Raw genomic sequence first — 26,728 nt, 5'->3', positions numbered from 1 at the left:
TGAGACACAAATGGTTCGTTTTTGAAACCACAGGAACTCAACCAGTTCAAATTTTTTTTCAGAGACTCATTTTACCTCCGTCTTAAAACCACATGGACATAAACAGTAATTTTCTCTTACATTTTATATCTTTCTCTTCCATCATAACCCAAATACTAAAGAAAAAAATATTTTATTGTATTAAGACTTTGTTTCATTTCAAACGTCATCGAATAGATTTTGATCGATACACTCCATTCTCCAACATCCATAGGCGATGTCCACCATAAGTCTTACAGTCTTTAACGATATTATATTTACATTGTCAAACTAGTATATTTTTTAAACACCTTATAAACCTTAAAGCATTTTTAACGAGACAATTTCATATATTTACTCAAGTATAGCTATCGATATTTCATAAATACTCACTTTAATGTATACATACCATTGTATGCTCATATCCTTCTCCCTCAAAACCTAAGAAACGAGTGCCAGTATGATGTTTATCCAAATTTTAGCCTTACAATACTATCTAGTAACAATTTTAAATCGATTCAATCCATTTAGCCAACTTAATTGGTACCTCAAAGACCGATCGGCCAACAAACCAAGTCTTTCCAGATAAAAAAGAAACAAGATCAAAGAGACTGAAAAAAAAAAAGAAACGTTATATGAACATATACAAGAAAAGGCATAATCCAGAATATACCAAAATAAACTGCACCTAATATAATAAACTTGCTTCTTTTGCTATACCATAGCATATATAATAATATCAGCTCACCCAAAAACCAAAATAGGGAAAAAGAAGACATCAGGAGTCAAGTTCTAAATCACTACTTATTGGATGAAGTAATAGCCCCCATCCTTCTTAACTTCTTTAAACAAACTCCCAACACCAAGGCAAGCATGCATATTATATATAGCAGCAATATAGCAACACCACTACTCCGCCCCGCCCATCCTTCCCCTACCACCTCTTCCATTCAACCCGCCACCCCTACTGCCACCACCACCTCTCATGTACCCACCTCCTGTTTGTCATTAACATACATAAACCCCATTAAAGAACAGAAAAATATTGAAGGGTAAAATAATAAAGACGCCACTAACCACGATAGCCAGCGTTTCCACCACGACCACCGCCTCGACCGCGGTTCGAATAGCCATTGTTATCTATTAAAAACAGAATAGTGGTGAAAACAAAAATGATGCAGTGTTGGTGTATCTGCAAAAGTGAAAAGCCTAGCATACCTTGATAGTTTCGGTATTCACCGCCTCCTTGGTAGTTGTTACCGTACTCACCACCACCACCTTGATAGTTACCATACCCCCTGCCGCCTCGGTAGTTACCATTCCCATACCCTCTGCCGCCGCCAAAGTAGTTACCATTCCCATACCCTCTGACGCCACCTTGGTAGTTGTTACCATTCCCATATCCTCTGCCGCCACCTTGGTAGTTGTTGCCATTCCCATACCCTCTGCTGCCACCTTGGTAGTTGTTACCACCATATTCATTGTCTCCTTGGTAGTTCCTGTACCCATCTCCGCTTTGATAGCCACCATACATGTTGTTCCAGCCTCGACCTCTTACCCCACCACCACCTTGACCACGGCCCCTATAGTTACCACTATATGGCTCTGCACATGCAAATAATATTCTTTTTTAACACCAAAATAAAATTAAAAAAAAGAATAAAATTTACCCATTTGGACAAGTGAAACAACTCACCTTCATTGTATGACTGATGCGCCTGTCTTGGTTGTTGTCTTTGATAACTGTTATAGTGTGGTTTTGATCTCTCCACATAAACTGGAGCTTGGTACCTGAGCCGTGAAAAATGCATATTTGTAAAAGGAAATATTAATTAGAGAAAAGGAAGAGAGCCAAGAAGGCTAATAATCTTTGTAATATTTGTTTAACTGTTTTATAAGTAATCAATTACAGGTTAAGCTGTAAACTAACCCAGGTGAATTCGTGTTTAGCTCCTTTGTTGACAAGGTAATGAAAATCATGGACACCTGGCGTGTCATCTCCACTCTGCATTTTATTTGACAAAATGAGAAACACCTAACAGGTATTTTAGCCCATATTATTATTTTTTTGCAGAGTAACAATTTTTAAGCTTACGGTAAAAGGCCCTCTTCAATCGGCTCCCATATATCAGTTATGCTTATGGAACTGATGGCAGTATCTTGATGCAATCGAGGTATGTTTCTCTGTTTGAAATTAAAGCATCTTATTAATTAAGTGAAAAAATAAAAACAGAGCAATGAAATGTACACAAGTGGTTTGAGTAGCAAACCTTAAGAAATTCAGCAATCGCTACTGTCTTGCTGATAGCTTGTCCCATTGCTTTCAAGACAATTTCTTTCCCACGTCTCTCCTACAGTAACAATCTGAGTTAGATTTTTCACATAAACAATATGACACTGACTTAAATAACCAGGCACATAAGTAAGGATGTACCTACTGCTTATAACACATTAACATCAACTGGCCAAGTCAATATATAAAGATTAATGCATAGCTGAACAGTAATCTATAACTGCCTACTGAAATTTCATCTTTATCAAGACAATTTAACTTTTCAAAACCAAATTTAACTAATCATTTCAAACAAAAATTGTCAACAACAACAACATGCAGTTGGATACAACACACTACAAAGCCAAGATTATTTACTAACACATGATTGTCAATCAATCAACCTTAAGACTTAAAACAAAGAGATTCAACAAGATGACAGACGGAGCTCAAAACTGATGCAACTACTGCAGTAATGCTTGTTATAAATAATTTCATATTTTGAAAAAAGGACAACGATTAGAAAAACAACGCTGCCGCATCCGCATATTTCAACAAAGTAGGTTTCCAATACAACTAGTATTTATATATTCGCAACAAAAGATAAAAAGCTACATTGTAGTGAGAGACTAACAAAGTAATAAGCAAAATAGTACACACAAAGATAACTTCAATCAAGAAAAACAAGCCCAAACTACAGATTAAAGACCCAAGCCATCTTGCAGGGCTCAATGCCAATAATAGATGCAGCCCCCATCACTCCAGCCATTGTTTGATAAACCAACAGATGTTTTTACAATATCAACACGATTTCTTAAGTCAACACATTGAAATACAGCCTAGAGAAACACAAAATGCAAACAGGAAGATGAATAAATCATGAAACATATAGCTATAGAGCCACAAATGAAGACATACACATTAACATGTAGGCGACAAATGTTAAGAAGATGTACAGTTAACATGTTTTACCTACCACAACTGTATCAAACCCTAAAAAGCCTAGCTGAATAGAAAATAAAACAAAAAAACACATCAAACAAGTCTGCATTCTTCACATTACACTCTTAACCAAACAAAACCTACAAACAGAAACTAACGATGCTCGTATCCATCGTAAATGAGTAAAATCAATCTTCATAAGCCATGCACCAATCGATTAGATCCAGATCCTCAAGATAATAATAACAATAACAAATCAACTCGACCAAAACATAACAACTGCTGTTATACACTTAATAATACATATACTAAAACCCTACATTAACTCGTACACCACAAAATCAAGCGATCGGCGTCGTAATATTGTATCATCACTTAACCTAATAACCTAATCGAACCATAACGCAACGAGAAACACACAATAAGCGTAAATTGAACAGCGAATCTCATAACCGTAACGAAAACACGTAATAATACTGATTCGTGAAGTAAACAGCGGAATGAGGGTGATTAAACCTGAATGCGAGTGGTAGCGTAGCTGATGTAGTTACGAACCAAGCCTTGAGAGGTGATTCTGATCTCATTTTCGTTGATCGGAATGTTAGGTTTCTTCTGATCGACCTTCGTGTACCGGTCCATGGCTAAACCAACAAGCAAACCCTAAGAGAGAGAAAATAGGCCTAAAACCCTTTTCAAGTATGCGTGAGAGATGAAGAAGAAGACTAAAACCCAGTGGGAATTTGCGTAACGAGTAATCGGGTCGGTTAGTTTTTCATATTTTTACTTGGTTGGTATGACCCACGCGCCTGGTTTTGCATGTGAATGAGACGTTTGCTTTTTATTGGCTGTTTGACGAGACCACAACTTTTCGTTTTTCCGTATATTAGAGCATTCTTATCCCATCCACCATCTTTAACCTCATAATTTAACAAAAATTCACTACTTTTTAAAATATGCCTCTCATTTTAAAAAACACCACACATCCTAACCTCTATATTTATCTCTACATTCTTTTTTAATTATTTTTTCTCTTTCTATTCATTTACAATTTTAACTAAAGACTATTTTGTCTTATTATACTTTTCGTCTAAAATAATTCTAATAACCTTCAGAAAAATTGCGTTAAACGTTATGCAAGCCTAAAGTCGGCTCGAACTCATATAGTATATTAAACCAAACATTATAATCGATATGCGTTTAAATTTCTTCGTAGGTCCCAATTAACTTCATCCAAAATAGCACTTCATTGAACAACGCTTCAACTGAGTTCCATTTAGGGATGAGCTTGGTACTGTACCGGTACCAAAAATATCGATTCCGAAAATCGCGAATTCTTGGTACCGGTATCGAAATATTCGGTTCGGTACTGGTACGGTACCGGGATAATACCGGTACCGAAGGTAAAAATTCGTGAAATACCGGTTTCGGTACCGTAACGATCCCGAAAGTCGAAACTTTAGTACTGATTCAGTAGTAGTACCGAATTTGCTCATCCCTAGTTCCATTTATTATGTTGACTATGACCCGTTTGCAAATTCGCAGCAAACTTGACCTCCAATAAACCAAACAGTTCGCAGCAAATTCCCAATTAACTTCATCCAAAATAGATTAAAGTCTACTTGACCGATCCAAACATGCCATACACCATTTGTAGCCAACTGATGCGAAAATATTGCACTGTAACGCAAAAAGAAGCTTCACTAAACTGCACTTGTAATTATGAACTACTCGTATTAGCCTTCTAAAAATCTATAACCTGCTGCCAATACTGAGGTTAAACCATGCAGCAAATCCGAACACCTTTCATCTCATACACAAGCATTTCTAACTAACATCACACATATAATGTCAAAGCGTTCAACATATATATAACCCAAAAGTACACAAATGTCGCAATACTCCGTCTTGATGTTAATAAGCATACAATCTCTAGAACTTTTGTATGAAGCGGATATTAGCCTTTGCTCATACTCTTGTTACACTATCACCGCGGACATCCACCAACAACTCACCTGCAAGAGTACCAAGTGCATTTCGCAACTGCCAAAAAAAAAAATCTTAGGAGATGTTTAAAATAGTCCTGCTCAAGAAAAACAGAGCGACACTTACATCGTTAAGATGCAACTCAGCAATCTCGCTACGCTGCTTCAACTCTTCAAGCAGCTGTAGAGTAATTATGGTTTTCATATTAAATATTAATGCTTAATAACAATAAATAAGCTAACTGAAATATAAAAATAAAAATAAAAAAAGGCGCACCTCAACCATACGAATAGATGGACCTCCTTGTTGCAGCCTTTCCATAATAATGTTGCGAGTCAACGCAACCAAATTGTCTCTTTTCATTCTTTCGCTTGAAGAGACACCAGTAGTAATCAGGTCCATGTCAATGGTTCCTGTTAAGAAAACATCTTTATCAGTTACCTAACTAATTAACCAACTAACATGTATTTTTTTTTATCTTGTTTGAATGCTTACCAGTGGCAGGATCGGTTGCAGACTGCTTCAATGCAACTTCTAGAAGCCTAAAAGGCTCAACAACATCTTTCTTTTCAACCTCTTCTGAAAAGCGAATGCGGGCCAAAGCCTCGTTGAGGCGCATAACGCTCTCAAGTTGTCTAGGAGTAGCTGTAATCACCTGTTGATTCAAAGTTTAGCAAAATTTAACGACTTTTTTCGATTCGGCCCGTTTGAAAAAAAAAAGTTACAAAAAAATTGTAATGAAGTATAACAATTAACAACCTTTTTACTACTTCCTGGAAGTATAACAATTAACAACCGAATTTGCTCATCCCTAGTTCCATTTATTATGTTGACTTTGACCCGTTTGCAAATTCGCAGCAAACTTGACCTCCAATAAACCAAACAGTTCGCAGCAAATTCCCAATTAACTTCATCCAAAATAGATTAAAGTCTACTTGACCGATCCAAACATGCCATACACCATTTGTAGCCAACTGATGCGAAAGTATTGCACTGTAACGCGAAAAGAAGCTTCACTAAACTGCACTTGTAATTATGAACTACTCGTATTAGCCTTCTAAAAATCTATAACCTGCTGCCAATACTGAAGGTAAATAAAATACCAAAATTACCCTTAGGGTTACTATGTTGGCTTAAAAATCAAAATTACAAAATACCAAGAATGATGTTATCTTTTGTATATCAGATACTTGTGTCATCATCATGCCACCAAAAAGAAAAATTGGAACTAGCATACCAACTTATCTGAAACAACAATAAGCAAACCATAACAATCTCCATCCAATTTTAAAACATAACTTCAAAATATATTCACATGGCTTTTGTCCAATAAATTCTTGTCCACATGCTTGTACACAATACAAACAAATCACAGCTGTAATCCAAAGACCAATGCACTAGCAGGTAATGCAATACAAAAGAAACAATTACATGAACATATAAAACAACAAGAGCTGCAGAATGATATTGATGTCCCCTTAACTTGTCACACAGTTTAACAAAATTGCAGCTTATAGCACATTAATTTGAAGCAACCACACACCCAAACAAAACACACACATTAAATTGCAACCTAAAGCACATTAATTTCAAACAAAACAACATTTCAACAACCTTTAATTAAAAACAAAATAAGTCCAGCATCCACAAGGCCAGAAGGCTTTGAATTCATGAAACCCAAAAAATATAAAAGTATAAGGTTAGACAATGCCAAAAAAAATCTGTTCTTATGCAATAAGACTTCCATGTAACACCAAAAAGGGGAATACGATTTCTCGTAGCACTAATATATATGCACTATTGTTCGGCCTTTAAAGTTGATTATCTCAATCACGATTGCGTCTCATTATGATTTCTCTTTGAAGTTCCTCAAAATATAGTCGTTGGAGTTCTGTCATAACACTCACGTCCAACATCATAATCCGTTGATCGGATTCATTCTTTGCAAGCTTCGCTTTCTCAGCTTCAATTCTCAATTTTTCTGCCTTCAATCTCATCCTTTCTTCTTCAGCAAGTCTATCATACGCCATCTTCTCTGCCTGAAGGCGATAAAACTCTTTCTCTTGAGCATGTGACTCCTCTAAAAGTGTATACTTCATCTTTCTGAGTTGTTTGATTTCCTCGGTTTGCTCACCTTCAACTTTTCGTGATCGTTTTGCAGCTTTCCTACCCAGTGGTCGATCCAATTCGATAACTTCATTTTCAATTGCATTTCCAGCCTCGGATGGGGTTGTGGTTAGGGTCTGGGATGGGACCGTCATCCTCTTTTTCTTTGACTCGCCCTTCGCGTCTCGTAAAATCCACTTAGGTTGGTCCTTTAATAGGTTCCAACAATGCTCAAACGCGAAGTCGCATTCTTCTTGTTTATGGTACAAAAACTTCGCCTTATCAAACTTGCATTTAAACAAATAAAATACATGTTAGAAAAACAAAATAAGTATTTTTATGTTGGTTCGGACTCACTTTGCTTTATTGACACTTAACTTACCCATTAAAAGCAAACTTAATTTAATTTCATGACCCAACTTTGACCTCGACCCGTCAAGATTAACCCAACATTATAAAATACTCACAAAACAAATTAGAGTGTGGAATTTTACCTTATCATGATCGGTTATGCCACTTATATTTAATCGTTCAACTTGATCTAGGCACGAACAAAAAGTATTAGTGGCCTTTTGAATGCTAGACCATCGATTTGATAAAGACTTGATTGACCTTTCGTTTGTGGTTTCTTTATGTTGCTCGAAGTACAAATAGATATTTTCCCACAATTGAGAGTATTTCTGATCTATTCCTTGAATGGAATCAAGGCTATGATTAAGCCATGCAGCAACGACTAGCTCGTCTTCTTTAGCGGTGAAGTTCACACCCCTTTTTGATTTCTTAACACTGTTTGCATTTGTGGGGAAAGGTGGAGAGTCGTCAAGGCTCACAATAGAATTCCCACAAAGAAGATCGGTGTAGGATACACCTTGATCTTGTGCATCCATACTCAAAACTACAATAGAGTACAAAGATTATTATATTAGGATTGGTAAAGAAATATAACAGTTTATTGAATGTGTTCTCTTATCTATTAATAGTCACAATAGTTTCATTAGCTGGCCAACGATTATAACACATACTGATTACATAAATGAACACAATTTAATTACCCTAATTATTTCATGTTCTACAAAACTTCATCCTATGTGGATAATTCCACTATCAGTACTACTTTGTAACTTTTATTGTATTAAATCAAGAAAAGAAAACAACTTGCATACTCTAAAAACAATAAAATGGACCAAATAAATTAGATAAATCCACACAAAGTTGAAACGTGTTAAATATGATGATAAAAGAAACCACCATCTTTATTCTCTATGAACAAATAAGTATACAACTCAACCCAAAACCCTAATCATGAACCAAATTACAATCCATCTAGAAACCCCAATAAACCCAAATTACTATCCAAGAACATGGAATTAGAACATCTACAAACCCTAATTAACTTCTCTTATCCCGCAGACATATTTGTAAGAAAAGAACACCTCCAAATCATCAGTGGCGAAGCTTGACCAAAATCATCGGGGGCCGAAGTTATGGATTCAGAAAATTTCGGGACAGCAGTTCGGTTTGGGTCGGGTCAAAGTCAAACAATAAAAAATTTTCGAGTCGGCGGGGCGGGGCGGGTCAAACAATATAAAATCTAAATAAATACTTTTTCTTCATTCATCTTACAAAAAACCCAAATACATATTTTGTTAACAACAAAAGACCTAAAATACTTAAGACGATTGCAAAGAAGGGTGATTGGGTGAGTACCTGTTGCAGCTTTTGACGATGAAAAATAATTATTTGATTTAGGTTTTGCCTCTGTTTTGCTTCATAGGTAAAGAAGAAAGAAAGAAAGGAGAAAGCAGAAAGCAGATTATGAGCTTTATAATAAGAGGGAAATGAATATGGGCGGGAGAAGATGAAATAGGCGGGTGAAAGTACAGGAGTTGAGTTATGGGGTGCTACAGTAGCTTTTTATAAATGAAAAGTTACTGTATCATATTTTCATAAATTAGGGATAGAGTATATAAATAGGGGATTGGATGGAGTGACTAATTGAAAGATTTTTTTAAAATTTAAGGATAGAGAGTGTTTTAATGGATGGGATAAGAATGCTCTTAGAAACGTTTTTGTCATGATACTGATATAGCTCTTTCATTTTTTTTGTTTCCGGAACGGCTAATTTGATTATTGACGGGTCACTGAGCTCATTTATTCATCTTCATAGCCGTAGGACCATATTCTAACTATCGGAGATCACTTTTAGAATGCAACCTATCATAGGTGAGAAAACCCTTTAGTACAACCTAAAACGCTTTATATTTTTTCTTTATTACAGATTAGACTTGAACTCAGGCTCTTTTTTTTAATATGTATTTAAAAAAAAGCTGTTGTTATTGTGGTTAAATTTGTTCACCTAATTATATTCATGTTAATACACTTAATTGATATGTGGTTAAATAAGAAGGGAAAAAGAAAATGAAATTTGTGAACAATGAATATTTCATAATTGATATGGATTACACTAACATGTAGCATTAGCAGTAGTAATATTTCACAAGGAGCCTTTGAACCCTTGCAATTTTGGAAAAACGTACTTGTGTTCGGCAAAGCTTAACCTATCAGTGGTGGTTTTAGGCCTGTAAACGAACTAAACGTTCGGTGAACTGTTCGTGAACTGTTCGGCAAAAGTTCGTTTATGTTCGTTTATTTAATAAACGAACGAACATGAACACATGTTTCGTTCGTTCATTTGTGTTCGTTTATGTCTGTTTATTATGTTCGTTTATGCTTAAAGGTTTTGTATTTGTTAATTTATGTTTATTTAAGTATTTTCATTTAAGTTCGTTTATATTTGTGTTCATTTACATATGTTCATACATGTTAGTTTATCTTTGTCCAGTTATGCTCGTTTATCTTTGTTCAGTTATGTTCGTTGAGATTTTAAACAAACGAACACAAATGTCCATTTTTAAAATAAACTTACATGAACATAAATATTTGTTCGATTAAGTGCCCATGTTCTTTTAAAGTTAAACAAACGAACACGAGCATGCCCTTTTCGGGTTCATTCGATTCGTTTATAGGCTTTCAATTTTTAAATTGATGAATATATCGGTCTCAATCTCTAGGCTCTACCGATTTTATTTGTGTTTGTGAACTATTCGTGAACACATTAATTTCCTTAATGAACGAACACGAACATAAAATCTCGTTCGATAAGTGTTCGTGAGCTGTTCATAAACACATTATTTTATTAACGAACGAACATGAACAAGGCCTTGTTCGTATTTGTTCGGTTCATTTACAGCCCTAGTGGTTTTCTGTAATAAACATGCAAACCAACACATATGATATTATTGTATTAGTATAATAATTGTAAAATATTGTATTAACACAAGTTTTTCAAATTAAATTGGCATAATAATAATATACTGAAACACTTAAGATTATTTAACATTTTTTTATATATTTTTATAAAATATGACATAAAAATAAGGGATTAGGTAATATTTTTATATATTTTTCAAATTTACCGGATTGCCACTAAAACGAGCTGCCACGAGTAGATTGTAAGGTCAAACTAATAATGACGAGGTAACTAGTAACAAACTACTCGTATTAGACATGTATACCGAAAGAACCAATCGTTGACCAAGATCTACTCATATTGACTAATTGAGCTAGCAAACTAACAGGTCCAGTTAGTCTTTTGTAAAACTAACCGGTTCGATGAGTTTCTTGAGCCAAACTATCGCGTCAGTTAGTTTGTAAATTACTCTCATTCCAGAAATTTAAGATCTACTCGTTGCGATGAAAACATTTATACAGTAGTCGTGGGCTTTGATTGCAAGGAATGCACCTTCTTTATTTGCGGCGACTAAACGAGTATTGAACGTGCTCGTCCCGATTGGTTTATGGCCACATGTCATATTCTAAGTGGTTCTGTAAACGACTCGTTTGGTAACACATACTATTCGTCCCGACTAGTTTTATAAACCTATTTATGGAATTCTATGCAAGTTATATCTAAAACTAGAAACTTGCTTATGAAAATACGTATTTTGGGAATTTTCCCAAATTAAAGTCGAATGAGTCATCGGATTTTCATTTTTCTTATTTTATAAAGTCATCCGTAGTAGAGCGTTTTGGGCTCCAAAACTCTCCCCAAAAGTTGTGAACCCCCCCCCCCCCCCCCACACACCACCACACACACACACAATAAAGTTGTTGAGCAAATTTGGTTCCAGCGTCGTGTACACAATGTTAGCTTGAGAGAGAGGGGGGGAGGGAGAGGGGGGGGGGGGATAATTTAATAAATCGCAGGAGAGTTTTGAAGCTTTTTACTAGTTCATTACTTTTTGTAAAACTCTTCGTTGCTGATCGAGACTTTACGTGTCGAAAAACGTTCCCATATAAAGTGTTTTGACTCACATGGTCTAATGGAATTGAACTTGTCAAACTTCAAAGCTAAAACGTTTTTGTAATGCTACAACTCTTTCTCTTTCTTTTTAATATGTGTATTTTTTTTCTTTTAATTTCTCTCTTTTGTTCGGTTTAGCTTCAAAAACTGTAGTAATTGTTGTCAAATATTTGTGAACATATATAATAATTGCTGTTAACTTTTTTAACTTGTTTATAGAAAAAGTAAAAAGAAAATTATGCTTGTGACCAAGAATTTAAAAAATAAAGGAATGTCTGCTAACTAATGAAAAAAAATTATAGAAAACATATTGTGTGTTATGGTCATGTGAGTGTGAAAAACATCACGTATATTAGATTTTGTTCATGAATTGTTTCGTTGTTTATTCGTGCGTGTTGTATGCACCTCCAATTTGAAGGGGGGGGGGGGGGAGTTACGTATACCAGAAGTGGTTCATGAAGAGTTTGGTTGCTTATTCGCGCGTGTTGTATGCACCTCCAATTTGAAAGAGGAGGGGGGGGGGGTGTTTCATTTGTACTGAAGTTTGTAGGCAAAACATAGTTTTGTAAGAAAGAAAGATAGCTAAGGTAGCTAGTTTCGTTTAGTTTGCAAAGTTACGTATATTTTTGTTTTGTATATAAACAATTTTATTTTAAGCTACTAAATCACTCAGAAAATTTTTCAATAGGTTCTCTATTCTTACATATAAAGCTTAAAGTGATAATTTTAGAAAATATGTTTTATAAAAGGAAAAAATCTGAAAATAAGCGTTTATGAAAATAAATTTCAAGTTTTAGGTGTTATTTTCAAGAAATTCCAGAAATAGATATTATAAACTAGTCGTGACGAGTATATTTTAATAACACACGAGTAGTTTGTAAAACCAATTAAAACTTGTCGCTTGCCTTTAAACTAATAGTAATGAGCATGTTCATTAATCATTTACTCATCATGACTAAATAAGTTTCATGCCTCGTAATCAACGCCCACGAGTAATTAAAAAGTCCTTTAGTCGTGACGTTTACTCGGTTTAAATTCCCTACATGAAGAGTTTATTGGTAGTTAACTCGTCGCGACTAGTTGAACCTTACAATCTACTCGTCACAACTAAAGGACTTATAAATTACTCGTGGGCGTTGATTACGAGGCATACAACTTATTTAGCCGTGACGAGTAAATTATTAGTGAACGTGCTCGTTATGGTTAGTATAAGGACACGTGACAAGTTTTAATTGGTTTTGCAAACTACTCGTCACGACTAGTTTATAATACCTATTTCTGAAATTTCTTGCAAATGACATCTAAAACTAGAAATTTATTTCCTTAAACGTTAATTTTCGGAATTTTCCATAAAATAAGGTTTAAGAGTTGAGTGGACAAATAAAAAAATTTGTAGGAATAATAGTCATACTAAAATAAGAATTTCATGATAATTTTTCAAAGAAAAGAAATATAGTAATGACTAATGATGATGAGCCAATAGTTATAAATTGACCAACTCGTAGCATGGAGTCATTGAGACAAGAAAAATATATAATAAAGGTGGCCGGTGTGCTTTTGGGTAATATTAAAAGAACACTTTTCATCTTCAAACTTGAATCCTCTCAACTTCAACGGCAATATCTATTGATTCTTCTAGTGATCATCATATAGCTTGCAACTTTAATGTTTTTCTTAGCTTTAGAGGCGAAGACACTAGACATTCTTTTACGGATCATCTTTATGAATGGTTAAAGCGAGCCGGGATTAGTACTTTCAAGGACGATGAAGAAATCAATAGAGGTGAAACACTGAGATCTGAATTTGAGAGAGCAATCAAAGCATCCAGCGCTTCAATAATCGTATTGGCAGAGAACTATGCAACTTCCACTTGGTGCCTTGATGAGCTCCTACTTATCCTTAACCAAAGGAAAGAGTGCAATCATTTTGTTTTACCTGTTTTTTCATGTTGAGCCCACAAATATTAGGAAACAATCAGGAAGTTTCGCCCTTGAAGTTAAACCTTCTTCTAGGTGGACACCGGACAACATATGTCTGTGGAGGAGAGCGCTTATGGAGGTTGCTGATTTGTCGGGCTTCACTCTTTCCGGGTATGGCTCTCTTCTAATTCAATCACTATTCAAGTGAGTTGACGATTATTAGCGTTGACTTGCATCCAAGTTTTGGTCTTTAATGTTAGAGTCTTAACTCGATTAATGAATTTTTTGGCCGAGAAAAAAAAAAGGCAAACCCCAGTGAGTTATGGGGGTGGCCGGCCTAAGCAGCTTGGATCAACAAGTAGGTTGTGGACTTAATGTTTAATGGGTTTGTTAATAGGGTTACTTAAATTTCTTGTTAGTTAAGTTATGTTAGCGTTATCTGGTATATTTTTAATGTGTGCTTTTCGTTTGCGTTGACATCGATTTGGACTTGAACATATTTAGAAACCTAATATAATTTTAATATTTACTACTATTCTCGTATACAGTCTACCATTGAAAGAATCTTTGTTATTAATTGTTATAGACCAAACAGAACAACTCAACCCAAAAGACTAGTCGGTGGGTGAGGAAACTCATTTGGCCTATAAACCCCACATCAATTGCCCATACAACTAATACCTTGCAACTGATATCTTTACATGCCCTCCCATGATCTTTGTTCTTGCATGCTTGAAATAAGCATTTTGAAGGAAATTGTTGATACAATTTACAATAAGTTAGGTCCCAAAGATGTTCATCTTCCACTCAATATAACATGGATGACCACTCGTTATAACGAGATCAGTTCTTGGTTCGATCAATACAATCATGAACTTTTAGCAATTTATGGTATGGGTGGAAGTGGCAAGACAACATTGGCCAAATACATTTACGATTCAAATAGGAAACGTTTTGAGTATGCGAGTTTCGTTGAAGACATTGGTGGTAGATGTGAAGGACACAATGGTTTGCTTGAACTACAGGAACAACTTCTTAAAGATATTTTAGGGGGGGTCAAAGAGAAAAATACCTGGTGTTTCTCGAGGCACGTGTATGATTGAGGACGTTGTGAGAAAGAAAAGGACTCTTATTGTTCTTGATGACATTATTCGGCATAGTCAGTTAATTGCTTTACTTGGGACCGGGAAGATTCATGCACAAAGCAAGATTATAATTACAACCAGGGAAATTACTACCAATAAGTGGTTTGAATCGTCATGTTGGAGGTGTCAAAAGTATGAAATGAGATTATTGGATTACGAAGAATCGTTAGAGCTTTTAAGTCGTCATGCATTTGGATCCAAAGTTCCTATGGCCGGCTTTGAGAAGCTTGCACAACAAGCAGTGCAATACTGTGAAGGAAATCCACTGGCCATTGAAGTGTTCATGAACAATACCATCCCAAATTGGGAAAGTCAACTAAATTTATTGGGAAGAGATATTGATTCTCGTATTCAAGATGTACTGATAAGGAGCTACACTTCATTGCCATATAACTGTGAGAGAGAGTTGTTTTTGCATATCGCTTGCTTCTTTATTGGCAAAGACATAGATTACGTGGTTAAGATATTGGAGCCTGATTACTCAGCAATATCTGGGATCAAAACACTAATTAATAGATGTCTTCTTTCTGTTTCACCAAACAAAAAGCTCGTGATGCATAGACTGATTCAGGATATGGGAAAAAACATAGTTTGTCAAGAATCACCAAAATTCCCTGCAGAGCGTAGTAGAGTTTGGCTTAGTAGTGATTCATATAAGATACTAAGAAAAGGAGTGGTAATCCTTTTTTCACTTTCATGTTCTCCAAATCCTATTTCATCTAATTTTATATAGTTTCATGTCTTTTCCTTTTAGGGTTCAAGCTGGGTAGAAGGTTTAGCACTAGACATGAAAAAACTGATAGAAGATAATTGTGCACTCAAGGTAAATATAGGATAAGTAATAATCTAAATTTTTGCATTTAAATTTTCAGTCTGTTTTTACCAAATGGTATGAATTTATTTTAACAAGATAAATGTAGCAGATGACATGCCAGTGTGCTAGTTATGAAATTATTAAGGGAAAATCCCAAAAACAGGCATAAGTTGTTGACCAAAAATTTGCACAAACAGGCATTGCAAATCCAAAACAAACCAACCAGACAATTAACAGATAAGTAGAGGCGACAACATAATGGCTAGCACCGCAATCCTTAAAAAGTTCTAAGGTCCACACAACCGGCACACTAAACTTAACAAATAAAAATTTTAATGCCGATTTGAAAAACTCTTTTGGTGAACATAACTATTTTGGTGATTTTCCCAAATTCTAATGTAAGGATGAAATTTGTTCCTTGGATGTAACACATCGCATGCCCCTTGTGCATCAGCCTTTACCAACTCTCATGCTAAACTTGCAGTCATCAGGCCTTAAAACACACATTTCAAAAGATGGATCATCTAAAATTGCTCCAACTAAATTTTGTTGAACTCAAGGGATCCTATGAGAATTTTTCTGAAGATTTAAGATGGCTCTGTTGGCTTGGATTTGGTTTAAGAACCATACCCTCTGACTTATGCATGGAAAAACTGGTGGCTATAGATATGAGCTATAGCAAGTTGGAAGAATTTGAGCCGCCAACGGTAGTGAATCCAATATCTTCTGTTGCTCCATGATTTTTAATGATCTTTATGAAACTATATGGTGCTAAAAATTTGTCTAATGTTTGCAACAGTTTCTTCCATCATTGAAGATTCTAAATCTTAAAGACTCACAAAATCTTACTGAGATCCGCAATATCTTCTTGATCCCTCATCTTGAGACTTTAGTTCTTTGGAACTGTTACCGTTTGGTTAAGGTTTGTGAAACTATTGGAGACCTTACAAATCTTGCATTACTGAACATGACAGGGTGTAGATATCTAATCAATAAGGAGCGAATAAATCGGAGAGTAGCTTGTACTTCTGGTGTACTTGTTATCGAACAAACTACATTTTCCTTCCCATTTTCATTGCGTCGGTTATTCCTGAAAGACTGCCATCTTACACGCACCGATACTTTTTCTTTGAATTTCAGGGTTCAATTAGATTTGCAGTATTTGAATTTAGCCAACAGTTTATTTGAGTCCTTGCCTTGCTATAATCATCTTGAAAAACTTCGGGTTCTTGACCTAAGTTTTTGCTCTAGACTCAAATGCCTTTTTTGCTCTAGACTCAAATGCCTTACTGAACATGACAGGGTGTAGATACTTTTTCTTGACCTAAGATTTGTTAGTATGCATATTGAATAGTAATGATGCATTTCAAAGTAAAACAACTAACCTGGATATACCAGCTTCTGCCTTCTGTGAGCTCATCATCACCAACAAGGCACACCTGGTGGCTTTGATATTCTTTTAACCTGGATATACCAGCTTCTGCCTTCTGTGAGCTCATCATCACCAACAAGGCACACCTGCTCTAGACTCAAATGCCTTATATGCCTCCCTAGTACACTTGCAGAATTGTATATATATGGCTGTGAGTTACTTGAGAGCGTAACTTTCCAATCACCTCGATTCACGTTGCAAGAGTTTGGTTATTTAGGTTGTAATCATTTGTATGAAGTTGAAGGCTTCATTAAATTGGTACAGTAGCCAAACTAGGTGAAACTGATCTGGGACACATGAAGTGGCTAAAAGAATATCAAAGCCACCAGGTGTGCCTTGTTGGTGATGATGAGCTCACAGAAGGCAGAAGCTGGTATATCCAGGTTAGTTGTTTTACTTTGAAATGCATCATTACTATTCAATATGCATACTAACAAATCATATAGAATGATTGAGCCATTTGGTTTGTCTTGTGTGGAACAGATGTTGTCTGAATTTGGTATAATAAGCACATCTCTACCAGATATAAAGGATCCAAACATGACATCCGAGTATATATCAAAATCATGTTTTTTGTCCTTTGTTTTCCTGTCGTGTCCCAAAAATAAGACGCTTAAAGGAATTAATGTAACTTTCAAGTATAGAATATCAGGTATCGATTGGGCATGGTTTTGTAAAATCACTACGGCCAATGGTGTTGATTATATGTACAACCCTAAAGTCTTTGGCAAACCCGAATTTGGTAAAGAATGTATATGGTTAAGCTATTGGCCAATTGGAAACAAACTGAACACTGGAGACACTGTTCATGTCTCTGTTGTTGTGATGAGCGGGTTGAAGGTACATGAATGTGGCATAAGCCTTGTGTACTCGGATCAGGAAGCCTTGGAAAATAACATGAGATGGGAAGAAACTCTGGACGGAGATTTGTTTGAATTTCAGCTAAGCACAGAGGCTTACTATCTTTGTCGGCGTGACTTCTTTGAGTTAACGGAGGTTGGTAGATTGACTCCTGATTGGTTTAGGATTTAGTTGGTGATACCGTTGACTACAGTGGTATGTCCTTCGATATTCGCAAGCTAGCTAATTCTTTTGTGTTGTATTCAAGCTGAAAATAGAGAAAGCTACTCGTATCTTTTCCTTTTTATGTTACAGAGGTCAGAGGATGGCGAAAGACTGGTCGACCGAAGCAGGTGAACCCATCATTTACAGAGTTGAAAGCTGTTAGATGTATCATCGATGGTCCTGAATTGGTAAGCTTGTGGTGCAACACTTGTCTTTTTTGTATCAACTTTTTACATGAATAAAGATGAAGGGAAAAATAGTTGGTACATGATGATGTTAGTTTGGTTTCGATTAGTATCAAATTGAGGTATGCTAATACAAGCTTGGTTGTTTCCCATAAACTAACAGGAGGATGTTTACAAGATCACAGAGAAGCGAATGAACTCTGGCGCTAGAAGGACAAAGAAAACTTCAAAAGAAATGTGGAGGTAGGATGTGGTCAACTGTGGAGTCTAGACAACATGTGAGCAGTTGGAAATAATTATAAACTTTGATATGTGTGTATGTATGGTGGAACATGTTTTTGCTTAGAAGCACTGCTTTCCTTCCCAACTTCTGCTGCTTTGTCTGTTCCATTTGTTTACTCTCAAGACCCCGCAACCTCTCTATGTTCATTCGTTGGATATGATTGATCCGTAAGTAGTAAACAAGTTAAGATTTTGTTTCCATTACAACAGTCGGCATGCTGTCGCATTAGAACGATTACGGTAGTCAACCAATTAGGTTTCAAGGGTAAATTGTGTAATTTGATGTTTGAAGAGGGGCATTGGCACTCCTTGGTGCAGCTGCTATAAGGAAGAAGAAAACAGTCATTTAATTGTGGTCTGTTAAGGGGGCGAGGTTATGAAGGTTAAAGATAAAGAAAGATTTAATTGTGTTTGAAGGTTTAGATCAAAGAAAACTGTGGTAAAAAACAGATGGTGAATTTTAACAAAGTATAGGGTTATAAAGAGCCAAGTCGCTCATTATCTATTTAATTAGCCAAGCTTAAATGACTCCAAGATTAAAAATTAGCTCAACTAAAAAACGATCTCGAACTCAAGCTTCACCTATTAGCTAAAGTAGGCTCATGGGCCCAAACAAGTTTATTATTTTACTAATTTATAATTTAAACATAAATGTGTATAAATCAAGCACAATGTCTCATTAGTCGTAAACGATCTGAGGTGATGAATCATTTTCGCATCACTTTAGCCAGCCAAGGTAGAGATGTTCAAAACGGTTTGGGACTAGGAACCGGAACCGGTATATTCAAAACCCCATTTTAAACCGGTTCCAGGCTCGAACCGGTTAGGGAACCGAACCGGTTCTCCCACCCTCGGACCCCTAACCTATCTAACCGGTTCTTACCGGTTCCTAACCCGGTTCCTGTACTGTAACCGGTTCCAACCGGTTACAGTGTAAAATTTTTTTTTTTTTTTTTTTTTCGTTTGCGATTTAGATTCTAAACTACGATTCGTATTTGTATAACATGAAAAATAAAAAAAAACAATTAACATAAAATTCATTTTATTTACTTTAAGAAGTTCAAAAAAAAAGGTTACATGTTTTAAAATCTTCAAAAACAAACTAACAAAACATTAAACTTATAAATATAAAGTTGTGACATATTATTTCTAGAAAAGCCTTCTTGTTCGTCATAATTATTGAGCGCTTCTTCCTTGGAATTACTTGTAGAAATGCCTTCTTGTTCGTCGTGCACTCGAACATCAAGTGGTGTTTCATCTTCGAGAGTGGTTACGTGTTGAATACGATCGATTGAGTCCAAGTGATCCTTTAAGCAAATGCACATCTCCACCGACTCCGAATTTAGTCTTGTTCTTCTCACCGATATTACCCTGCCACTAAGAGAAAAAGCGGATTCCGAAGCTACCGTAGAAGCTTGGACGGTTAGTAAATCACGGGCCATGGTGGCAAGAATCGGAAACTCGGTTTCCTTTACCTTCCACCAAGCCAAAACATCAAAAGTGCCATATTCCTCTTCGGATAAACCGGTAGAGTAATCATTTGCACTATACCTTCCTAGTTCGCTTGAAGGGGTGTTACCCCTTTGTTTTTTAGCCGTTACGTTGCGAACGGTGTTCATAAGGCTAATCATGGGATCTCGTACTCTAGTAGCACATGAACTTGATGAAGACCCCCCCGGCATAGGCATGTGTATGTTTGACCCATATTTATTTAAATAAAAGTCATACATAAATTTAAAATTCAAGTTAAAATAATTTTTTGCCTCTGTTGAAAAGTTTGGGTCAACTTCATGCATATCTAAGGCTGAAAAAATTTCGTCTATCACACATTCAACCCCCGTAACATTTAACATTGGGTTTAAAGCGGCGGCGCAAGTAAAAACCGGTGGCAATTCAAGAAAGTATTTTTTTAATTTAAACTTCATTGGTAATATGATGTTTGAAAACATTGGACTTTTATTTTCAAATTCTTTAAGATTGTTAACCATTAAAAATAACTCCGAAAGAACCAAGGGACTTGTCGGATAATACGTTCCCGATAGTTTCGTAGTTGATGTTTTAAAAACTTCAAGAAAAGTCGATAAGTCATTGATAATTTCTCATTTCTCATTTGAAAAGGGGATTGCCAAATCATTCTCGGCAAGACTAGAATGAAACATTTGTAAAGTTTCTCTTTGTTCCAAAGCACTTTGAAACATTATGCAAGTGGAATTCCATCGATGAGGTACATCCCAATTAGCTCCCAAAGCTTTTCTTCCCGTATCTTTACAAAATTTTCTATATTCCATTTGTCTTTTTTTACTTTTCTTAAAAACTTCATGTATCATTAGTCTAAAATCGTTTATAACCGATGTAACCTCATCCGAAGCAAGTCCGTCTTGCACGATTAAATTAATGATATGTGCAACACACCTTGAGTGAAAAAATACACCATTGCAAATCGGCGTATATTTTAATTTTAATTTATCAACCGCCGATGTATTATTTGACGCGTTATCAAATGCCATTGAAAATATTTTATTTTCTAGTTTATAAGTTTTTATAACATAATCTAAAATTTAAAACAAATTATCTCCCGTATGTGGATACTCAAAGAGTTCGAAAGCAATGGTGCGTTTCATCATTTCCTACGATGACGGGTCTACCCAATGAGCGGTGACACAAAGATAAGATTCGGGTAGACCATGTGGAGCCTACCAAACATCACTAGTTAAGTTTATTCCCGTATTTATATTTTCAAAATATGCAATTAGTACCTCTTTGGCCTTCTTCCACAATTTTAAACAATAACGTTTAAGAGTATGACGACTTACGTAGTGTATTGTGGTTGAAGCGTATCTCGAATCATGGCGGTTAAGCGAGGGTTGTCGAAGTGGCAAAACGGCAAAGCTTCTTGAATCACAAACTTCGCCATACGATCTTGAACTCGATCAATTTGGTATGTAAATATTCCGCCTTCACTATCCATTTGCGTTTGTTGCGAATCGACGTTCTTTTTCAACGCCTTGCAATACGGTTTTTCGATGTGTTTCTTCAAATTTGAATTCGAAAGTGGGTTTAAATAAACCCCACAAAACTTGCACCGAGCCTTCAATGAATGGTCACTCAATTCAACCAAATCCCAATTGCACCAAATCTCTTGATTACGATTATGAGGTACAATACGAACGAAACTTGGTTCGGCGTTGGAACCTTGACCAACCGATGATTGTGAGGCAGCCATAACAACAAATATGAATATAGAAGAAGAGAAAACAAGAGATTAGAGAACTCAAAACGTTGTAATAGCGTTTTTTTGTATTTTTTTGCGTTCGGGTTTGCGTTTTGAGTGTTGTGATGAACCAATGACACCAAATACCTATTTATACTAGTAGTGGGGTGCTTGGGGAGCCAAAAAACGGCTATTTTTGACCCCAACGGTCAAAAAACGGCCAAAAAAACGATTTCCAACGGCTATAATCGATCCAACGGCTAGAACCGGTTCCTAACCGGTTCCGGATGGTTCGGTTCCAGAACCGGTTCCGGTTCGGTTCCGGTAACTACCCGCCCCCACTCAGAAATGCAAGAACCGGTCACGGATCATCGGGTTGAATCAGATAGGGTCCGGTTCCTACAAAAAACGGGTAGGAACCGGTTCGGGTCCGGTTCGGGTCCACCGGTTCCGGGAACCGGTTTCGTTGATCAACCCTAAGCCAAGGTGAAGCTAATATTTAAGGGTGGATTATTGCCTTATTGGTGTCATACAAGCACAGAAGGACGTGCATGTTTTGATGGCAGAAAAAGTGACATGCAAAATGATAGAAGATTATGTCTACTCACTTTGTGCTAAGAACGCTTTAGGACTTAATCAGGAGTCTCAACGATTAAAGAAAGTCTGTCGCATCCAACTGATCGAGAGTTTACAGCACTCTCCTAAAAAACCCATGGCATGACAAATCCAGTGACTTGTATTAATAAGCACTCTCCTAAAAAACCAATTATATGAAGTGGCCAACCCCTGGGCATCCAAGGGCGCTACAAGGGGCCTCGGGATGACCCTGTGACATTAAACTCGCTTTAGATACTAATTCGCCATCCCAAACCCTAACCCAAATAGCAAACGACCCCACATACACACAATACAACATAATGATCAAAACCAAATGTTTCCAAAGTATTTTTAAAACGCCATACAAAAGGTTAAAAGTGTTTAGCTACGACACCAAAATCCAAGATGGGCTTAAAAAAGCACCCCATCCTTCAACATACCAATTTAAACACGCTTTCTACCCTTCAAATAAGATCACCTCTGTAACTCGGTTTCATGCTCATTCTGGGTCTGGAGAACCACCAGGAACCAACTGCATGAATACAACAAAATCATGTAAGCTCACAAGTTGTAAAAGAGAGAATTTAGAGCCAAACTGTGTCGATGTCACAATATCCATCAGATGAACAAAAACCAAAAGGTTGTAAACTGGACTTACAATTGCTATGTTATTCCCATTGAGCAAAATCTGGTCAAGCTTAGTAATCCGACGTCCCTCAGGGGTGATTTCACTGCAACAAATAAATGCCATTAAGCACAAACTGCTAGATGTGTATTGCAAAGTATAGTTATGTTAGATAAAAATAACTTATAATTCCAACAAATAATGACCAAAAAACAGTGATTTTCTAAATTTCCATTTCCTAACTTATTGCTTCACATATTGAATGATGCAGAACAAAATAAGAGAACGAACCAGTAAACAGAACAGAGTTTCACAACTTTTGATCAAACAGAAGTTGCAGAACTTCTAGAATACATACAAAACAAATAAAATTTACACACAAACAAAGGTTGGTAGCAGTGTATATAAGAGACTTAAGCGGAGCTCATGTTCACTAATAACAGACTCTAATCACATTTTATAAAAACAAAAACATGCTCAGCTGTGTTCATTTAGGAACGTGTTTAAATCTGTTCTAAACAACTTATTAATGCGAGCTTTTGGTACACGTATAGCACTAATTAACATTTGACTAACAAATAAGAAAGATTAAGCAAATCGCCAAGTTAATATGCATTAACGCATCCCAATTCCCAAGCTACATGATTTTCTCAAAATAAGCTTGATTAACCTTCATTCAATTCAATTTAAGTATGTAACCGATTATTTTTCCATGTTCATTTAGTTTAATATTTAGTTCAAACATGCCTCGGTTAATTAACCGAAACAGAAACAGAACCATAACCGAGCTTCATAACCGAAACTGAAGTTTGGTTATGCTTATGGTTATGGTTAAGAATAAAAACCAAACCGAACGACCACGGCCCACCAGTAATCATACCTAAGACTGAAAACTTAAATCTATCGTGTACTCATGTCCCCTAAAAAAAACCCTAATTAAGTAAACCCTAAGAGGTTACAATCATTCATTCAATTTTTCACACACATTGTAACCAATGCAATGATGTTAGTGGCAACAAAATAACATAATTCCATATCAAATCGAAGCAGAAAAAAACAGATAAATAATGAGAATTAGGGTTTAGAGTTACTGACTATTCAGTGACGTCTTCAAGGACCATGTTGACATAGACATCGAAACCCTTGAGAGTTCCAACGAGCTCCTTGTCTCCTTTCATTATCACCCATATCTATGCACCGATCTATCAGCTCTGCATCATCAAATCAACACATAACATAAATAATAATTGCATTTGTTTCATTCAACAGTTAATTTTATAAATAAAATTAGGGCAAATGAATATATAAGAAGACGGAGGAATGTGAACCAACCTGACGGAAGAAGCTGTGAAGGATTGTGTGCCATTGAGTTGAATCGGTTAAACTCGTTGTGTGTTCTTCTCACGAAAGTTGAAGTGGTGGGTGGGTAGATCCATTTATGACAAGGATACAATTTTTATACTCCAACCTCAACAAACGAATTCTTTCTTATAATTTTTATTATACAGTAAGAAAAAAGAAGAGGTGTTTGTTGAGTTGCGCTAAACTAGTCAAATCGTCTTGTTACATTATTCACTAAGAAATGCATTGAGTGCAAATGAGGTGCGTTTAGTTAACCCATGTTAAACATTTGTTTTGTTGTGTTGTGTCTATGCCCTACACGTTTAGCATACATGCTAGGGTTTCTTCATTTGTTTGCAAGTGGTATTGAAAAACTGCAAATGTTGGGGGATCGTGGCATTTTATGTAAGAAATGTTACATCGGACGGATATGGATCTTAATAACTACAACTTTTTTTTAGATCGATTAGCTTACGCACTCTTTAAACCTACTTCTAAATTTACACCTTAATAAGTAGATGATGTTGGGAAGGGAGACGAAGGTGTGAGAAAAGATTGAATGTGTGAAAAAATAAGAGGGGTGTCATATATGGTCATGTAGGGGAAGGGAGATATTAGTATGGACTCTTTAGCGTTAAATATGAATAAAAATGTTTGCATATGTAAGTCTTAAAGCACCTACTATCGTGTTCAGGTAGCTTACATATTAGATTTTCGCTAAATTTGTGTATCACTCATTTTCTCTCAATCACTACACATATCCTTATAAATCCTTACATTTTCACATTATCACCACCTTTAATTTATTTTCATACTAAAACAAACTATCCCTCTCTTTCCCTTTTTCAGTCCAGCGTCACCACACATTCGACATGGGACGTAAAAGGAGATCCTATCAAGTTGTTCCAGGTTCCGGCATGGGATAATAATCTAACATTTCGGATTTTTCATATTCATATCCGTATTCGTTTACCTGACTCAGGAATATAATTAGGATATTTTGTATTAATAAAAACTTGTATTTATTGGTATTTAACTTGGTGTAACTTATTTTATATTTTCATAACTTTCAATTGTGCCAAATAGTCCTTAGAAACTCTTAAAATGGCTAAAAAACGCATTTTTGGAACTTCATATAATAAAACTGTCAAAAATCAAAATCTGGTAAAAACCCACTCTCAGCGATACGCGATGGATTTCTCTAAACGCCATAGCATAGCGTATATCTACCGACGTCAGATAAGCAAATTGTTATTTTTGGTTCATTTCTTATTAAATCTTTCCTCAAACGACCCTAAAAATCACGAGAATTGAGGTCCAAGATAATTAAACTGCTATTGTATCATGCCCACATTCATTTCTTGTTGATTACACCGAAACCTTGAAGTTAATAGACCCGATTTTTGTCGTCAATAGTTTATTTTCTTCCTTAATCGAGTTGGTTACTAAACTAGTAAGTTTTACCTCTACATACTTAACCAAAACACATTCTCAAACCCTAAACCCATTACAACTCAATCGTCACCCTCACCGGTCCGACTTTCTGAAAACCGAGCGAACTGCATATAGCCGGACCGGTCAGTGGATCAAATAACGGTCGGACCGGTTTGACCGGCCGATCCGATCCGGTCTCAACAACATTGATACCAAACCTAACACAATTTATATAAAGTATTATTATATAAAAGAAATAAAAATCGCATAAAAATTAAACATACAATGTCTTCAAATATAAAACATAACACAAGATGTAAAATTTAAAAATAAAACATGACGTTCAAGTTAATAGAGCACATGATGTATAATAAGTTAAAAAAGCTAGACACAGGCTTTTAGCTTTGGTCTTTTCACGGATAATGGTAACCAGGTCATAGACACGACTATAAAGCCCGCATAATAAATAGTCCAACATTATTTTTTATGTATTTGTTTAAATGAGCAGAATTATACAATATGTAATGTTGTTATCAACTTATTTATAGCTATTGCATATAAGGGGGTGTTTGGTAGAGGGATTTGATTGGGGAGAAATGGAATTAGAAATATTTCTTTTGTTTGTTTTCCACTTTTCATTTCTATTTCTCTTTCTATTTCTCTAAAACTAGAGAATTCCATTTCTCTTTAAAACAAAGAGAAATCCATTTCTCAGCAGCCTCCTCATAGCATGTCACCACCTCGTCTCCGGCCACCACCTCGTCTCCGACCACCACCTCGTCTCCAAGTCTGCAACCGCCACCTCGTCTCCAAGTCTGCAACCACCACCCCGTCTCCGCCGTTCGCAGTGGTGAACACAGAGATGGTAACCGGTTGTAGGTTGCAGGTGGTACGGGTGAACAGAGATTAGGGTTTCAAGTGGTGGTTCGTGGTAGGTTAGGGTTTTCAGATGGTCGGGTGCTTGTGGTCGCAGGTGGGTGACAGTGGTGGTGGA

The 26,728-nt window shown here is 36.1% G+C and overlaps 2 protein-coding genes, 1 long non-coding RNA gene and 1 pseudogene across 5 annotated transcripts; 1 reads left to right on the top strand and 3 right to left on the bottom strand.

The window, feature by feature from the left end:
• Positions 1 to 787: 787 nt before the first annotated feature.
• Positions 788 to 3,934, bottom strand: LOC143590817 (uncharacterized). 2 transcript variants are annotated; one of them, XM_077071183.1, is made up of 9 exons: positions 3,749 to 3,934; positions 2,289 to 2,369; positions 2,114 to 2,202; positions 1,949 to 2,023; positions 1,715 to 1,809; positions 1,394 to 1,623; positions 1,237 to 1,357; positions 1,096 to 1,158; positions 788 to 1,016 (listed from the first exon to the last, which is right to left on the bottom strand). In XM_077071183.1, exons 1-9 carry the CDS (start codon positions 3,869 to 3,871, stop codon positions 928 to 930), a joined length of 966 nt encoding a protein of 321 aa, XP_076927298.1. In that variant the 5' UTR covers positions 3,872 to 3,934; the 3' UTR covers positions 788 to 927. The 2 variants fall into 2 exon arrangements, with proteins under 2 accessions (XP_076927298.1, XP_076927297.1); XM_077071182.1 differs by having other exon boundaries at positions 1,237 to 1,623.
• A 1,187-nt stretch (positions 3,935 to 5,121) lies between these two features.
• On the bottom strand, positions 5,122 to 7,245 carry LOC143590811 (DNA replication licensing factor MCM4-like). The gene is made up of 5 exons (XM_077071177.1): positions 7,123 to 7,245; positions 5,711 to 5,870; positions 5,492 to 5,628; positions 5,342 to 5,395; positions 5,122 to 5,272 (listed from the first exon to the last, which is right to left on the bottom strand). Exons 1-5 carry the CDS (start codon positions 7,243 to 7,245, stop codon positions 5,198 to 5,200), a joined length of 549 nt encoding a protein of 182 aa, XP_076927292.1. The 3' UTR covers positions 5,122 to 5,197.
• Positions 7,246 to 13,282: 6,037 nt separating this feature from the next.
• Positions 13,283 to 18,876, top strand: LOC143590810 (disease resistance protein RUN1-like; annotated as a pseudogene). Its single transcript, XR_013145549.1, has 10 exons — positions 13,283 to 13,774; positions 14,346 to 15,424; positions 15,503 to 15,571; positions 16,047 to 16,269; positions 16,362 to 16,803; positions 17,080 to 17,377; positions 17,478 to 18,050; positions 18,150 to 18,247; positions 18,408 to 18,487; positions 18,819 to 18,876. The product of XR_013145549.1 is annotated as a disease resistance protein RUN1-like (transcript).
• A 3,854-nt stretch (positions 18,877 to 22,730) lies between these two features.
• Positions 22,731 to 24,172, bottom strand: LOC143590816 (uncharacterized). The gene is made up of 3 exons (XR_013145551.1): positions 24,055 to 24,172; positions 22,993 to 23,065; positions 22,731 to 22,866 (listed from the first exon to the last, which is right to left on the bottom strand). It is a non-coding gene; the product is annotated as an uncharacterized LOC143590816 (long non-coding RNA).
• Positions 24,173 to 26,728: the final 2,556 nt, after the last annotated feature.

This window comes from Bidens hawaiensis, unplaced genomic scaffold, assembly GCF_021521415.1.
Source record: "Bidens hawaiensis isolate Kalapana, Puna unplaced genomic scaffold, B.hawaiensis_p1.1 tig00039005_1, whole genome shotgun sequence".
NCBI classification, from domain to species: domain Eukaryota; kingdom Viridiplantae; phylum Streptophyta; class Magnoliopsida; order Asterales; family Asteraceae; genus Bidens; species Bidens hawaiensis.
This window is presented reverse-complemented; position numbering and strand designations above follow the sequence as displayed.